The sequence below is a fragment of the Molothrus ater genome, chromosome 12 (genome assembly GCF_012460135.2).
Source record: "Molothrus ater isolate BHLD 08-10-18 breed brown headed cowbird chromosome 12, BPBGC_Mater_1.1, whole genome shotgun sequence".
NCBI lineage: Eukaryota > Metazoa > Chordata > Aves > Passeriformes > Icteridae > Molothrus > Molothrus ater.
Genome location: NC_050489.2, coordinates 13,608,281 through 13,625,101, shown reverse-complemented (window position 1 = coordinate 13,625,101; position 16,821 = coordinate 13,608,281). Strand labels below are relative to the sequence as shown.

Here is a 16,821-nt window from a genome sequence, read left to right as displayed (position 1 = left end):
CACCGGGCACCGAAACTTATCCCGAGTGTGCCAGCTCCTGGTGCCAGTGAGGACCCGCTGGCTCCGGGCGCATCCCAGGAGCCCCTGACAAAAGGCTCAATCTGGCGGTAGGTGCCCGGTGCGAGGTGAATACGTGAGTGGCATCCCTGTAGGAATTCCTTGGAAATGTACTGCTTGCTCCGCTGTGACACGTCCAGAGTGCTGGTGCCTCTCCCCCGAGGGCTCACCCAAACTTGTCCCGTGCTGGATCCTGGCTAGAGAGATGGAAAGGGTTACTGTCACCCCTGGCCATCGGGTGTTACCTTTGGTTCTTCCTGCAGAGCTGCTGTTCCAGCAGATCTGGGCCTTCCTTTTGGATCATGCCAGGCAGAGGTCTGCGGGCACCTTCTGGTTTGGCCATGCGCCTGTGGTGTTGCTTGTACGTGTTCCTCGCCTGTCTTTTCACCCTCACTGTGCTGGTCTGGGTGCCATGCTTGGCCACAGCTTTCCCTAGGAAGGACTGTGTTCTCTCTGGGCACTGCCTGAGAGCTCAGCTCCTGCAGGAGATCTGAAACATTGCCTCAGGGTGCAGGCCTGCACAGGGCTGGGGGTGATGGGCCAAACTGGTGGGTGAGTTTTGGGTGGGAGATGTGACCTTGGTGAGCCTGCAAGGGGAGCAGTCAGGCAGTCGGTTATATGGGGTTGGAGTTGCTGTGCTGAGAGTTCACTGGGGGATGTGATGTGGGAACTGCCTGCCTTGAACACGGAGGGTGCTGTTTGAGAGGTCAGCAGAGAAAAATGGCACCTGGGACAAGGAGAGTGTGTGCTCTGGTTCAGACCCAACCCAGTGAGCCCATTCTGCTGTTTGGTGTGTGTAGTTTTCTCTCACTTTCTCTCTTTGTTATAGGAATGATTTATTGTGGGTGGATTGCAGCGTTGCAGGGTGGGATCCTCGCAGTGTCCTCATAACTCCAGCGTCAGCAGCGCTGGGTTGGTTCCCCCGCGGGGGAGCCGTTCTGTGTGGGTGCGGGCAGGTCACTCCTCACGGGTCCCGTTGGAGCGGCTGCACCTCTTCCATGTGGGCACAGTCCTGGATGTTTATCAGACGGCACGGCCACAGAGGAGGAGCACTCGAGGCACTGGTGCTGGTCCAACTGGGTTTTTTAGCGGAAGGCTCAAGGGTTTAAGGAGAGAAGGAAAGCAGGGGTACAGCCACAGTTGAAGGGAGCCGGTGTCAGGGTGAGCTCGAGCCCCAAACCAGCGCAGGACCAGGGTTTATATAAAGGGGAAAGGGTAGGCGGGGTCGGGGTACAATTCAACCAGTGGGGAAAGGACTCAGAGGAAGGGGACAAGGTGGGGCGATCGGGGGTACACCTATAGGGATGTGGGGAGAGGGTGGTCTTGGGGCGAGGTCCAATGAGGGAGTGGGGAACAGGGAATTTTCCAGAAGGGAAGGAGTGGGCTACAGGTGATTAATGTCCCAGGGTGCTCCCACCCCATCTTCCCTGTCCCTTCCCACACAGCAGTACTTGAGTAACTAACTTCTTTGCTGCATTGTGAGGGGTGATACTCTGTGCCTTACCCAAGCAGCTCTGCTCCAGCTTACTGTGCCCCAGGATTAAGGGTTTATGCTGGCCTTGCACCAGCCAAAGTCTGCATTGGGGTCAGGCAGTTCATCTGATCAAGCTGGAAGTACAACCTGGGATGAGTGTGAGGAGGAAAAAGGCAAGGGCCAACCTTTTCTACAGATTTCACAGGTTTAGTTCATCTAAAACCCATCATAGAATGGCCCCAACAGCATCACTTCCATGTCCATGGCATCAAGCCAGGAGGGACTTGCTGCCTCTTTACTCAGGAACCACCTCCTCCTTCAGCTGATAGTGCGGGAAGAGCTCCTGATGCTTGCAGCCTCCGATGCTGCACTTTTTGCCTCATTAATTGAATCTTGAGTCCTTTAAACTCATGAAGGAAGTCTGTAAACTTACTCCTGTTTAAACAAAGCTGCATCTGTAAAACGTAGGTAGTAAAATGATCACCCCAGTGGTCTGTCATGCTCAAGCTCAGTGTGTTTCTCTTCTTAGAGCAGGACTGGAAATGGAGCCATTATCCCTAAAGTAGTCTGTGGATGTGGATCAGCCTGTAACTTGGAGAACTTGGCTTTGGATTAGGGAGAGTGAGGGAGGGACTGCCTGGTATCCCCAGGGCAAAAGGGAGCAGCTGCTTTGCACAGAGTGAGATGAGAAAAGAGCTGGTGTTTGTAATTTTGGGGAGGAAAAGTTCATAAACATCTTCTGTAATGGTTTTCCTGGATTATAAAGTGTGAGACTGCTCAGGAGTGCAAGATTCATATAGTGCCAAAGAAACCCTCTGTGGAGTTAGGCAGTGAAAGCTTTCACACCTTTTTTGGTGGTTAAGGTAAAGGTGATTACTTAGGCGAGTTTTCGAGGTGCCTAAATCTGCATTATGGATAGAAATGCAAGCAAAAAGGAGGAAAAGAGCGCTGCATTGGCCGGGAATCGAACCCGGGCCTCCCGCGTGGCAGGCGAGAATTCTACCACTGAACCACCAATGCTCCTGCTGCCTGCACCCCTGCCTGCACCCCTGCCTGCGCCGCTGCCTGCACCACAGCCTGCACCTCCCTGCCTGGCCAAGAGCTCTGCCAACAGCAAACTGAGGCTGAAGGGCTGGGTGGGCAAGCTGGGACTTGGAAGCAGTTCTGTAGGCAGGAGCAGGAATATGGGTTTCTTCATCCACAGCTGATGTGTGTTCATTATCACTGAATAATGAGCTGAAAGTTACAAGGGAGAAGCAGGTATTATATATGGAAACTGTGTTGGCTTTTTGTTAAATATTGGGCTGTTTAGGAATATATTGAAATATACTGTTAGTAGTAAAGTTAAATATAATGGAGCATTAATTGAAGCACTGTATGGGTGGCAGGAAGGGTTCAAAACCATAGCACTGTGTGTAGGCCTGGTGTGCAGCAGTTCACTGCCAAGCCACCATCTGGGTGCAGGCTGAGGTCCCATCCTGTGCCATGCTGGGGGTAAATGACCCTGACAACCTGCCATGTTGGAGAGGGTGTTTGAAGACCTGGTAAGGTCTCTGCAAGCACACAGCTGCACTGGGTTGGCCCTTGAGAGCACAGCATGGGCTGAGAGTTTATGAACATGTTGGAGGCCGCAGGCTGGAGCAGCAGGAGGGCAGGGAGCTGCTGGTGGATGTGAGTGGAGAGGAGGGGAGAGCTCTGGTTTCACTTTTGGGTTCCTTAAGGATTCCCCATTTCAGTACTGCTTTTTCTGATGCTTGTTGTGAAAGTCCCTGAAAGTCCCTGTCTCCATCACCAAGCCCCTCAATGTTAGTATCAGCCAGAACCTAAACCTCTCTGTGTGCCTCCCTGTCCTCTCCCCAGGCTGGTACGAGAGTTTGTGGCTCAGAACAACACATCCCAGATCAAGCACGTGATCCAGATCCTGTCCCAGGAGTTTGCACTCTCCCAGCACCCCCACAGCCGGAAAGGAGGACTCATTGGCCTCGCTGCTTGCTCCATTGCGCTGGGCAAAGTAGGTATGGGGGGGGGGTTTGGCTTGTGCAGGTTGTGGTGAGAGAACAGCAGCTCCTCTTGGGTCAGTGTGGTAGGAAGAGTCAGGCTGGTGGCCCTGCAGCTCCCTCCCTGCATTGCAGCCTACAACTGCCTTGTGTTGGAGTTTCCCCAGCACACCCAGCCCCACACCCTCTGGGCCCAGGAGCACTTTCTGGTCTGGGTTACATCTTGGCAGCTGCCTAGGTGTGGTTAAAGGGCTTCTGTCCCTCTTCAGTTCCCAGCAGTAGGACTAGTTGGGTGCTAGTTTGTGTTAAAAGAGCTGACAAGAGTTGCAGCCCTTCCATCTCCTGCTGTGCACTGCTGACACTGGCCCACACAGAAATCCATCCCTGGCTCCCTCTGCCCTGCAGGCAGGAGATGAGGCAGATGCCCAGAAAAGCTGATTGCTCTCACTGTACCTGAATAACAAAATTCAGTAATAAAATTCAAAATTCATTAGTAAGTCCTGCCCAGCGTAGGTGCACTAAAGCCATCACAAGCCTGAGTATTTGCAGTTTCAGGGCAGCACCATCCCTTCCCCCTGTGTATGGCATGGTCCTTAGCTAAGCAGTCTCCTGGTGCCCCCAGGACTCTGGGCTGTACCTGAAGGAGCTGATCGAGCCGGTGCTGACGTGTTTCAATGATGCTGACAGTCGACTGCGGTACTACGCCTGCGAGGCTCTCTACAACATTGTCAAGGTGGCCAGGGGCTCTGTCCTCCCACACTTCAACGTGCTCTTTGATGGCCTCAGCAAGGTAAGAAGCTTCCTCTTAACCCCCATGTACTTTTTGAGGACTAGTCGTCATCATCTCCAAGTCAAACCAAGTTGTGCAAGGTTTTCTTTCCAAGCAAACTGGTTTACTTTGACCCAGACAGGTCTGAAGGACAGAATCACAGAATATTCTGAGTTGGAAGGGACCCACAAGGATCAGCAAAATGAGCAGTTTCTACACAGTAGCCACTGATACTGTGGGTATGAAGTTGACTGTAAGATACCTTGTTGTCTGTCCTCACCTCCAGGATGTATTCTCCTGCTCCTTGTTGAATGGCATTAGAAAATGAGCCTGAGAGAGCTGCTGCAGGCAAAGTGGCTCTGCAGCACTTTGGCTTTGTTGGGTCTGTAGTGTCAAAACTTTGTCTGTGTGTGTCTGGCTTTGCAGATTTTCATGGTAACCTGCATTTCTCTGTTCTTTGAGAGTGTGACTGCTGGCCCATGAAAACTTGCATAGCTTGGGGAGGTGATGTGTGCTTGATCTCCCCCTTAGGGGAGAAGTCTCTCAGGAGAATTTTTTGGTGCCTAATAAGAAGTTGGAGATAAAGGGACTTCTGTATGTCTCTCCTTGTATTGTCAAAGGAGAGTAACAGTCCTGTGAGCCTACTGGGAGCTGTGCTGCAGAGCAGGGGGCAGGCCTGGGACCCACTGTTGCAATGTTTCTTTATTTCTGTCTTTCACAGCTGGCTGCTGATCCTGACCCAAATGTCAAAAGTGGCTCTGAGCTCCTTGATCGGCTCCTCAAGGTATTTTTGCTCTCCAAGAGTCCTTGGTGCAAGCTGGTGCCATGTCCTAGCTGGAAACATGTCAGTCCCCAAGGCTGCAGCTGCTAAAGCCATCCCACTGCAGTCCTGTGGCTGCTGTAAAAACATTTTTTTCTCTCACTGACTGCAGCCTCTTCGATCAAGGCTCAGGTGGCCTTCTCAGGCAGCTGGGTGGAGGGGCTGGTGGGTTAACACAGAGCCATGTGTGCATTCAGCTCGTGAGGGCTGGTGGAAGCAAGGTTTGAGTCTGAGGGTTGCAGTGCTGTGCCAGGCAGTGGGAAGGCTGTTCCTCTGCTCTCTCTCCCTTGCCTGAGGGAGTCATGATGTGAGTGGAGCTTCTGTTACTACTTCAGGGTGTGGGCTTGGTTCCCGTTCCTGTTCTGCCTGCTGATGGGCTTTTACTGTCATAGACCTCCCATTTACTTTTCTGCTGCTGTTCAGAGGTGAGCAGCTTCCTGCCAGGCCTTGCCCTTGCTCCTTGTTATCACACCAGTCTGCTGCTGCAAACCTTCCTGTTGGGAGATCTGCTCCACTGCACCAAGGCCAGGGACTTGGCCATGCAGCAAAATCTACCAAGCATGTGGAAAGAGCTGTAAAGGGAAGTCAGGGGACTCTCCCACACCATCCACGTGGCTGCATCAGAAGTGCTTGCTCATGTGTGCAGCACAGCATTGAGGCATGAATTAGAGAAGCTTCCCATCTTCCTGTTCTGCCAGGCTGGCACACAGCAGGCAGGAGCATCCCTGTCTGGGTCGTGCTCAGCATTAGTCTCTGCCTGAGGGGGATTGCATGATTCCTTCTCCCCAGGTCTCCTGACCTGCAGACTCATGCTTGTCATCTTTTTCCTGTCATGTGGCTTAAAAAGACTGGGTTAAGGTTGCTGCATGCTGGCAGTCATTCTGACACCCTCTGCTTGGGCTCTGCAGGATATCGTGACAGAGAGCAACCAGTTTGACCTGGTGGGCTTCATCCCACTGCTGCGTGAGAGGATTTACTCCAACAACCAGTACGCCCGCCAGTTCATCATATCCTGGGTAGGTGCACGGGGTGCTGTGTGTGCCTGCCACTCTGAACTCCAGGACATTGTGTCCCATCAGCTTCCCATGTCCAGGCAATATATCCATGGCAATATGTGAACTAAGGCACCTGGATTTATTTGGGCAGGGTTTTAAGTCAGCAGAGTTTTTTTGCCTGATTCTTTAAAAGTCCCACTCCCTGTCACCTTGTTGTTGCAGTGGCAGGGACATGACACTTCTGCCAGCCTGTTCAGGACATGGCACACCAAGTTAGAAAGCACACTCAAAGTGTTGCTTGTATAGATGGACATACTGTGCTCTAGAGGTTACAGTCTCCCAAGGGATAGTGCTAGGCTGCTTTCCATCATGCAGAGGTGATGGAGAGATGTTGCTCTCCAGGAGGCAAGGGATCTCCACTTGCTTTCTCCTTTCTGTGCAAAGCAGGAGCTCTTGGTGCTTAGCTGAGGTCTGGGGAAATGTGTTCCCCTGTACTCCCCCTCTCAGTGGTACTGCTGCCACCCCAGCTCTGCCTGGATGTGTCTTGGCAGTCATTCCTGATCCCTGCTTTGTTTAGCAGAGCTGTGATTGGAAATGCAGCACTGCTGCAGGCTGATTGCTTGCTTGCTGTGCTAGTTCAGCTGCTTCCCAAGATGGGCAACTCCACAGTGCCCTCTTTTCCTTCCCCCTATCCCACACAGCTCAGTATCTGAATTCCTCAGTATCCTGCCAGATTTGGGCTGGTGATGTTAGTCAGCGTCTTGAAAACTCTCCTCTTCTTTTGTATTCCTCTCTGATCTAGATCCTGGTCTTAGAGTCTGTGCCTGATATCAACCTCTTGGATTACCTTCCAGAAATCCTAGATGGACTCTTCCAGATCCTGGGAGACAACAGCAAGGAGATACGGAAGATGTGAGTGTGGATGCTGGCTGGTTGCAAGGACTGTGTCATGTTTGCTGTTCACCCATCACTTTCTCTATTGATTTCCAACTCTTGCGTGTAACTGCAGTGAAGCTCTATGTGTGTAGTGAGAGACAAATTGGCTTGGGCAGTGGATCAAAGTGTCCTTGGCAAGGGTCTCCCCTGTCTCATGGTCGTGGAGGATGCCATACTCTGTACTAGGGGACAAACTGTTTTGGCTTGGTTGAGTTGTTGCCTTCCCAGCACCTGACTTCAAGTCCACAGTCTCATGTGTGGTTCTGGGATGGGCATGAACTCTCTGAAGAAACTTGCAGCATGAGATACTTTCTTGGCAAGGCAGAGCTCCATCCCAGCATCTCCTGGCTGGAGAAGAGAAGCAAGGATTGGGAGCTTGCTCCACAGATACAGTGCTGGTCCCAAGACAGAGACATTTTGCAGCGCAGGAATGTCTGCATGTTCTCAGGGAAGTCAAAGGATCTTGGCACTTTGTGCTAGGAGAGAGTGACTGGATTGGTTTTGTAGGGCATAAGTAAGTGGTGAGACTGGCCTGGGTCTATCCTGCTGCAGTGCCTTTCTAGATTCTCCCTATCTCTTTTTTCCCAGCATCCACATGTCAAGGAACAAGCACTGAAAGCTTTGGGCACCACCTGCCCCACTGCTCCTCATCTTAGGCACCTCCATATTCACAGAACCTGGGTGGCTGTGGGGGGCTCTGTGCTGCCATCACCTCTGTCCTTGCGCATGTGTGCAGTCTCTGCTGTGGGGCAGGGTGAGCTTGTCAGCCTCATCTTTCCTGCCCCTGCCTCTCTGCAAAGACACTTCTGCCATGCCACCAGCATCCCTCCATGTGCACCTGGAGAAGACAGTCTCCATAAGCTCTCCCTAATTGCTCTAAGGTGATCGGGCACTGACCAGCTGCTCTGCCTCTCCACAGGTGTGAGGTGGCTCTTGGGGAATTCCTCAAGGAGATCAAGAAGAATCCCTCCAGTGTGAAGTTTGCAGAAATGGCCAATATCCTGGTGATCCACTGCCAGGCAGCAGGTGAGTGCACAGGACCAGGCAGTAGCACCAGCCTCCTGGTTTGTGGTGCCAACTATAGATTCAAGCCAGGAGTTTTCCAGCAGGCTGTGCATCAGCTTAGCTGCTCACCTTTTTTTTGTCGCTGTTCATGGAAATCCTGCTGGAAGGAGGGAACAGGCAGCTCTCCTGTAGTTGGCACAACTGCTTTTGTACTGCAGATTCCCCAGCCAGAACACAGATCTGGCATCCTCCAAAATGGAGGGGCCTAAAAAATATTTGGCACCTGTGGATATCCAGCACTTCTGGGAGGATCTCCCTAAGGTCTTACTGTAACCTCTGGTGGCCCTTGGTGCATAGGTCAGAGTGTTAAGGACGAGTGTGGGCTCTGTGCCAGTGCTGCACTATAGCTCCCTTGGGTCTGCTGTGTAGGCAGAGGGTTACAGTTGCAGCTGGATGTGTTTCCTGAGAAGGATCTTGTTCCCAGGTTTTGCCCATTGCACTCTTTAAATGTTGCTGAATGGGAGTGGGTTGTCTGGGAGATAGAAAGGTATAGATAGACTTAGATTGATTGCTCTTGATTAAACTAACTCCCAATGAATTTACACTGTTTAAGCTTAAAATCTGGCCTTGCATCAGTGGAGTGCCATAGCAGTGGTGCCTTTTCCAGAATTTAGGGAGGTTGTTAAAACCCCACCTCTAGGAATGATGCTAGACCCAGAAACACAGCTGCAGTAGGTGTGACTGAAGAAATATCCTTATGCATTGGTAAGCTTGACAGAATACTTGTAAATGAGGAAACCTGCATTATGGGTTGAGCTGGGTTAACTGAAACCTAATGATTGTATTTCATCTCAAGCTCACTGGAAGTTCAGGTCTTACTGATCTCTGGAACTAAATTGTCTCAGATGAGCTTCTCTTGGGATGGAGCAGAGGCAGCTCCTTGCTTGCAGGTGGTCCTTGGCCTGTGGAGCCAGTGCTGCCCTTTCCCTCACCTTTGCTTGTCTCATGTCTTCCAGATGACCTGATCCAGCTGACAGCCATGTGCTGGATGCGGGAGTTCATCCAGCTGGCTGGCCGGGTGATGCTGCCGTACTCCTCAGGGATCCTGACGGCCGTCCTGCCGTGTCTGTCCTACGACGATCGCAAGAAGAGTATCCTTGTAGCTCAGACTGCTCCCCTTCCATTCCTGCTGCAGCAACCCACAGGGAAGCGCCTGTTCCACTGCCTGCTTCCTGCCCTTGGGGTGCAGGTCCAGGAAAAGTTCTCCCACCAAGTGCTAACACCCACACTGGCCCTTTGGATGTGAGGGGGCTTGCAGTAGCTGGGCTGGGGCAGCTCTGATGGGGCTGCAGTGGCTTCTCCATGGCCGGCACCTGCCCACGTGTGGGACTGCATGTTCCTTACACTGCCTTCACTCAGACATCAAGGAGGTGGCAAACGTGTGCAACCAGAGCCTGATGAAGCTGGTCATTCCAGAGGATGATGAAATGGATGAGGCCAAGCCATCAATGACCATACCAGCAGAGCCCACCTCAGAGGAGTCCCTGTCCAGGCCAGAGACAGTGACTGCTGGTGAGTCCCAGTTGGTCTGGGCCAGTAGAGTTATAAGGAAGATCAAGGGAATGTTCTCAAGAGAAGTTCTTGAGTTGGTTTGGTGTCCTGAAGCAGTTCAGAGTACATGGGATATCTGTGCTTTATTTGGAACCATGTTGCACAGATGTTCCTCTGGTGAGACAGACACATTTGTTGTAGGCTGAATGAGAGGGTCATTGGTCTGACCCTCTCATTCAGGGGAGCCCAGGTGGTGCTGCATGCCCTGGTCAGCATCCCCATCCTCTCACCATGCTCCCCTTCAACTTAGTCACCAAGTTGACCTGAAAAAGATTATTTTTAGTTTGGGAGCAGGCATCATGACCCAAAGAAGAGCTCAGAGGGCTGTGTTAGTCCTGGGAGAGCATCAACACATTCATGGAGGAGGATGTGTGTGGTGGGGAAGGGTAGAGAACAGAAAGGAGAAGAATTTTGGATCAGTTCCAGATTCATGGTGCTCTCCAGACCATCTTGCAGGTATTGTCCCAGTCCTAAAATTTCCAGAACATAAAAGGCAAAATTTTGCAAATGGGATGGGAGACCTGAAGGGGGGTTCAAGTGAAAGAAACTAAGTGGTGCCCATGAATCAGTGCTTGGGAGCAGCAGTGGTGTTAGCCTTCCAACATCCCTTGGATGCTGTGGTCTTGGCATAACTAAACATTTCTTCTGGCACAACACATCTTTGTTGTCCGGGTGTGTGAAATCTGTGTTAATGTTTAAATCTCGAGGGCTCATCTGAGTTCTTCTAAAGCTGTGCCTTCAGCCCAGTGCTCTCCTGTAACACACCCACCAGTGGCTTTGGGAAAATCCTGCCGTGAGAGGGAGCAGGAGGATGGGATGAAGACTGGAGGATTTCCTTGTCCGACAGCAGCAGTGGAAGGCGGGGAAGCCGGGAGCTGCTGGGGCAGGGTGCGGTGGCAGTGGGGGCGTGGGCAGCAGTTGGGATGGCAGGGGAACACCGCAGGCGCCGGGAAGCGTTCACAGGACAGCATTGGTGGTTCAGTGGTAGAATTCTCGCCTGCCACGCGGGAGGCCCGGGTTCGATTCCCGGCCAATGCAATATGCCTTTTCCTCCTATTTTTTTTGGTTTTTATCTGTAACGTGGACCCAGGCACATCAAAATATCAGTCTAAGTAAGCATCTTAGTCTTCAGTAAAAGTTCAAAAGCTTTCATTGCCTACCTCTGTACAGTTTTTTTTACTAGAAGAGATAAAGCAGAAAAATTTACTGCCTTAGCATGGTGGTATTGTATTTCTTGTATTAAAATCTATCACAGAAGACCTTTAAAATATCAACAGAAAGCTTAATTGCTTAATTTTCAGCCCCTCTGGTATCAAATTGCACCTTGAAGAAGTCAGGATCGGATAAAATTCTGATGCCTTTCTATGAGAAACTCAGCTCTGTTCCTTGGGTGTGCTGATGTGCTGATGTTGCTTGTGTGAGTAGAGGCTGTTGGCACAAGGGGGCACAAAGAGTCAAGTTCATCTTGTAATGCTTTGTCACCGTGCTTGTGACACCCAGTTTTAGCATGGAGCAGAGGTTGGAAAGCTGCTTGAGTCACTTGGCTTTGACCTGGAGTCAGGCTATGGCCAAGTGGAGATGTCCTGAGTTGGATTCTAGCTTCTCTATGCATGTGGTATGTTTAGGAATTGAAATCAAGAGAGTCAAAGGCAGCTCTGCAGTTCTGAGCTACTTCTTTGAGAATGGTTGAAACCATCAGCAGGATGTGTCTGGGTCTCTCCTATAGAGGAGAGGACTCATTTTGGGGCAGTGGTCTGAAGTTGTGCCCATCTGTATTTTGCTGGGTAAGTGGAGTTCTGTACTAGCTTGTCTGGCAGCAGGGAAGGGCTTGACAAGGAGAGTGAAATTCTCACTGCAGGCAGAAGGAATCCCTTGGGTCCCTGGACCCTCAATGACTGCTGATGTCTTTGCAGAAGGTTGTGCAGCTCTCCAGCCTCCCAGTCCTGCTGTCTACCTTCCCCATCACCCTACTAGCTGTGTCTCCTATTTTTCTACCCCCAGGTTCTCTGGATGCATCTGGTGACTCCAGCAACAGCGGTGTCTTCACAGTAACCAGGTGGGGTCTGTTTGTTGCTTCAGAGGGACTTGAGAAGAAGGGAAGGCTTCTTGGGGTACAGACAGTGACTGACAGGGGCTGGGCTGGGAGGCAGTTGGAGTCTCTTGGGTCCCAGTAAGGTGGATGACTGGGGATGCTCTAGGAACTGACTGCTTCTCTCTGATGTACTTGCACCAAAATGTCTTGACTGTATGATGAACTGAGGTGTTTTTTCCCTGAAGAGACTGACCCTGTTCCATGCTGCTGTCTTGGCAGCCTACCACAGCCCAGGTCTATGGGGCTGGACCTAGGGCTGCACAGCTCTTAGCCTCCTGCCAGCCTTTTGTGGCATTTTTCAGCCCTGCCCAGCACGACCTCTCCTGCAAATACCTTTCTTCCCATCCAGCTATCTGAACTGGGGGACAAATCCATCTGTTCTAATAGGTTTCCTTTCCTCCTGCTGCCTGCAGTTCCTTTACTCAGAGGCAGTGATTTCCAACACTTTAATTGTGCTGATGCTTATTTTTATTTGTTGTTGTGATCCCCAAAATAGGATTGCCTTGCTTTAGCTGCATCCTACCAGTGTGATGCCCATCACAATACATCCTAGAGCAGTGCAAGCATCAGCTTTTCAAGTTGATTGTCTGTACTCTCTGTTCCTTTTTTGCATTTCTGCACAGCCCAGCTACTCCATGGTCTTAATGATGCCCTTAATTTCTTTCTCTCTTGGAAGTACAGGTCATTTCATTGGCACCTGAATGTTGGTTTATGGTGGTTAAATTATTTTCCCTGGCTTTTTTGTGGTTGGTGTGTCCTGACCCTGCTCAACCCTTGAAGTTTAGCAAGTGCAGAAGTAGATGTGCATAAGGCTGAAATGGGGAGCTAGGTGGGGAAAGAAAAAGAAGAGGCATTGAGTGAGGAGGATAAGTGATAGCCATGGCTCTGTGCTGAAGATCTTGTACATGAGGGAGAGAGGGAATGAAAATTGAAGAGGGTCAGAAGCAGGGAGAGCTGGGATGGCTTGTCCCAGTGTCACTGAGAGCCGGAAGGAGAACAGCTGCTCGAGCTGAAATGTTCTGTCAGCAACTCAACCACCAGGAAAAACCATCTGGGACAGAAGGCAAGACCCTCCATAGACCTGGTTTTGCAGAGGGACTTTTTCATGAGCCTTCCTTTGCCCTTTTCAACAGGAGACTCCAGGCTTCACCCTGGGGTTACCTGCCCTGTGTGACCTCTCCGCTGATCCAGTGTTGGCACCCAAATAATTTTCACCGCTGCATCTGTTGTGGGGGACTGACACGGGATTGGGGGAGGGCTGTACACGGCTGACAGGAGCCCTGGACATCTGCCTGGTGCTCCATGCATTGCTCAGGCTGTCTGGCTTGGCTGGAGCTGGAGGAAGGCGGGAGCTGGCACCCGTGGCCCTCAGCAGCCATAATTCACACCGGAGAGCGGCAGCTGCCGCACTCTGAATGCCCACTGGGTGTCAAGGCAGGACTGCAGGAAGCCGTTGTGTTGCTGGGAAAAGCTGGAAAGCCTGCAAACAGAGGAAGTTGCAGCTGCCTTTTAAGATGAAGTCACTCTGCTTCTGTTTTTGTTCTTTCCCCCCCTCCCCCAGCGATCAAGTGAGGGAGCATGGCCGAGCGCCAGGCATGCGGCTCTCACGCCCCCTTCCCCTGCCCTCCCCAGCTGGCTGCAGAGGGACAGTGCTGCTGCAGCAGGGAAGAGAGGACCTTGGTCAATGGGGGCAGAGGAGACCATGGCCTGGCGTCTGCAGAGGGCCATGTTCTGGGAAGATGGCATCCAAGAAGATGACAAGGCCTGACTGCTCAACACATGGATGGCTGGGCACATTCCTGTGGCCACAAACTGACACATGCAATCCCCTTGCTCCTAAAATGTGTCTAAAAATTCTTCCCAAGTATTTGCCAGCTTTACTTGGGGGGAGTTTCCTGGTGGCATCCACTAGGAGATGGAGACTGTGTCTGTGCCAAGACAGAATCTGGGGCTGCTGGGAGAGCCTGACTATGCAGGGCTGGAGGGGTTTTGGGGTTCCCCGTCCAGATGAGGGAGCCCCACTTCCAGCTTCTGCAAAAAGTGTCACTGGAAGTGGACCAGAACCACGTTTCAAAGGCACTGGATCCTTCTCATGGCCTGGCTGAGCATGCTGCTGCTGTGTTAGCTGGTGTGAGCCTGGATCAGGAAGGGGAGGTGGAAGCATGGCTGCTGGAGCAGAGCCCGGGCTTCCTTCCGTTGGTCTGAGCTGCCACAGGAGAAGATCCAGATGTCTGTCCTGCGTCAGTGGACCTAAACAGCTGGAAAGTGCTTTTTAGGCTCTTGTAACTGCATTGGTGTTTCAAAACAAAACCTGGACAGTTTGAGACAACTTCCTGATGGTACTACTGGGCAGAGGGTCAGGCACAGCTGGAAGCTTTCAGTGTTAGGCTGTCTGCATGTTGGGACAAAGTTGATGGGATCACAGTCCCTCACCAAACTAGATAAGGGACATGAAATCTCCAAGAAGAGCCTTTGTGATACCTCCTGGGGCAAGGAAGTCTTCTTGCATTAGGTGGTGGTGAGCAACACATGGACATGTAAAGTTGTGTGTTGCTCTGCAGAAGGGGCAAGTGGCTGCCACGTGGCTGAACTGCCCAAGCCTGCAATTAAACCAGGCTTTTAAATGTGGTAGTTAGTGCTTCCTACAAAGCTAAAATAGCTGCTGCTTGTCTCATGCTGGAAGTTGCTGTACCCCCATGCCCAGAGCCTGATGCACCTTGAAGGTGTGTCTGGGGAGCTCATGGAGGTGGGAATACTTTGGTGGAGATAGGAATGGTGTTGGGTGCTCTGCAGCACCCAGGGGATGGTTGGCTGAAAACAGCATGATGGCTTGCTTTGAGCTAAGGCACCAAGCCTGCCTTGGAATCCATTCTCCAGCAGCTTGTTTTGCACAGTTTTTAGGTCCGTAGTGGCTCTTCTGGCCCTTCTCTCCAGCCTGGAGTGAGGAGATGACTTCCCTTTGCTGCTCCCACTTTATGCTTGGGTGGGTGAGCTGGAGGGGAACCCCAGGCACGCTGCCCCAGCCCTTGTCACAGTGATCTCCAGCTTGTTGGACTGGATGCCTCTGCCTAGACCTTAGCCTCATCACTTCCCTGGGAGATCTTGGAAACTGCAGTAAGCAGAAGGAAGCCAAGAGCACTGAAATGAGAACAATGAAGGACAAGAAAGTGACAGCTTGTGGGACCAATAGCAGAGAGGAGCTATTTATCTCCTGGCCACTGGCTCGAGCGCGTTGAGCAGCACAGCTGCCAGCCTGTATGGAGCTGCCCTTGTGACTTGGACCACAGTGAAAGAACCTGGATATTTCCACCCTTGGCAAGGCCATTTTGCTGGGCTTGCCTAAAGGCTAGATCCTGGCCTGGACCTTAACCTTGTCTGAAAATGGGGTCAGGAAAGCAGCTGGACCAGGCAGGAGGCCAGGAGAAAGATGACAGCTCAGACATTGGCAGAGAAAAGGTGACTGCTGAGGAGAGAGAAAGCAGAAGCCCTTGAAGAAAGGGGAGAAGTGAGAAAATGCATTGATAAAGGACATGGAGTGAAAAACATTGCTGTGGGTTGAATGTAGTGGGAAAGTAAGCTCAGTCCCCATGCTGAAGGTGCTTTCTGAAATCGGGGGATGTGCTGTGGGATGGGTCTTCTGCCCCGCCACTGAGCTTGAGCAAAGACTCCCAGTGTTCAGAGGTGAGAGCCTGGCACAGCCCCCATCATTGCTCAGTTTGCCCTAAAAGCTGTTCTCACTGTCACAGGCGAGCAGCGGGGGCGGTGCCAGGGCCAGGCTCATCCTCGGGAGGAGAATCTGGGGTAGTGGGTTAGATGGAAGTGATTGCATCTGACATCTGCCCTGCCGCAGATGCCGGCGCTGGGAGCGGCGAGGCAGGCCCAGGGGATCACATGGATGCAATGCCATTACTGCTGCTCCCTCTGCCTGGGGATTAGGGAGAGCCAGGCTGAGCTGCCAGCCCAGTTCTGGAGCTGCAGCAGCACTCAGCTGCTGCCATAACCCCTGCAAAGCGGGGTAGCCCATGACGGTCTGGTGCCACTCTATCCCAGAGGATTGGTGAGGGGTTTTTAGCCGTTTCCCATGTTCATCAGACCTCTCTCCTTTCATGGTGGGGCCTGGGATTTGTGCTGAGTAAAGGAGCTGCTTCTCCCCCAGCAACCCCCCTAAAAGGTTTATCTGAGCAGCTGTGGACAGAGGGTAGCTGGTGAGGAGCTTTTCCCAGCTGGAATCCCTCCTAGTGGGAGCTGAGCCCAGCAGAGCCACAGGGCAGTGGTACACAGTGTGACTGGGGGCTGCCTGGCTCCAGGCCAGCCTGGTGCTCCCAGCCACCTCTGGGGTCCACTCAGGTGGGTTTTGGGTTGAGCCACCCAGGATTTCTCCCCACATACTGCATCAAGAGCAGTGATGGAAGAGGGGTTTTCATGAGTGATTTTGGCACAAACCAGATTGGAAATTGCTTGTAGAAGTCATCTCTACTGTGCTGTTAGAAGTCCAGCATCAGCAGACAGCAGTGCTGTGGCAACCCATGGCACCCTGCATCCTGCCCACTTATCTCACAGCAGCGTGGAGCTGGTGGGATGTGACAGCGTCAAAGCCACCTCCAAACTGCCCAGCTTCAGGCACCAATTCTCTGTGCTGTCCTTTTGGCCTCTTGCTTCTGAAAACATGCATTACCCTGAGGTTTCTTTTTCCCCATCGTGTGCAGGCATTGTGTATATTTGGTGTGGAGGTGTTACTGGGTCAGGGTTTCATTCTCCTCTTCCATCTGAAGCCTGTACTGGGAGCATGGCAGGCTATGCAACTGCCACAGGAGATGGTTTTGTAGGAAAACCAAATACAGTGTTCATTCAGGCTGGCTGAAGTGAACTGGGATGCTGCTCCCTTGGACATCTCTCCCAAACTCCTCATGCTCTGGTCCCTCCTTCCCCTCAGTTCCGTGTGTCTGAGCATTTCGCCCTCGGCTGTTGTTTTCAACATCAAAGTGAAATGCAATTTGCAGCCCCCAGCATCTGTTATGTGAGGCAGATCAAGCAGTCAGATCCCTGCAGGGCTCTGAGGGGCTGC

At 52.0% G+C, this 16,821-nt stretch overlaps 1 protein-coding gene and 2 non-coding genes across 3 annotated transcripts in view; 2 read left to right on the top strand and 1 right to left on the bottom strand.

Annotated features, from left to right (window-relative positions):
• The window catches only part of VAC14 (VAC14 component of PIKFYVE complex), a 59,559-nt gene that overhangs the window by 511 nt on the left and 42,227 nt on the right, over nucleotides 1-16,821 (top strand). The window contains exons 2-10 of the mRNA XM_036390388.2: nucleotides 3,392-3,542; nucleotides 4,151-4,318; nucleotides 5,019-5,081; nucleotides 6,026-6,133; nucleotides 6,915-7,024; nucleotides 7,968-8,074; nucleotides 9,070-9,204; nucleotides 9,473-9,625; nucleotides 11,666-11,720. Of these exons, the coding sequence (XP_036246281.1) occupies nucleotides 3,392-3,542; nucleotides 4,151-4,318; nucleotides 5,019-5,081; nucleotides 6,026-6,133; nucleotides 6,915-7,024; nucleotides 7,968-8,074; nucleotides 9,070-9,204; nucleotides 9,473-9,625; nucleotides 11,666-11,720 (1,050 nt within the window). The remainder of the gene's footprint in view (nucleotides 1-3,391; nucleotides 3,543-4,150; nucleotides 4,319-5,018; nucleotides 5,082-6,025; nucleotides 6,134-6,914; nucleotides 7,025-7,967; nucleotides 8,075-9,069; nucleotides 9,205-9,472; nucleotides 9,626-11,665; nucleotides 11,721-16,821) is intronic.
• On the bottom strand, nucleotides 2,481-2,551 carry TRNAG-GCC (transfer RNA glycine (anticodon GCC)). The gene has a single exon. It is a non-coding gene; the product is annotated as a tRNA-Gly (tRNA).
• TRNAG-GCC (transfer RNA glycine (anticodon GCC)) lies at nucleotides 10,632-10,702 on the top strand. Its single transcript has one exon. It is a non-coding gene; the product is annotated as a tRNA-Gly (tRNA).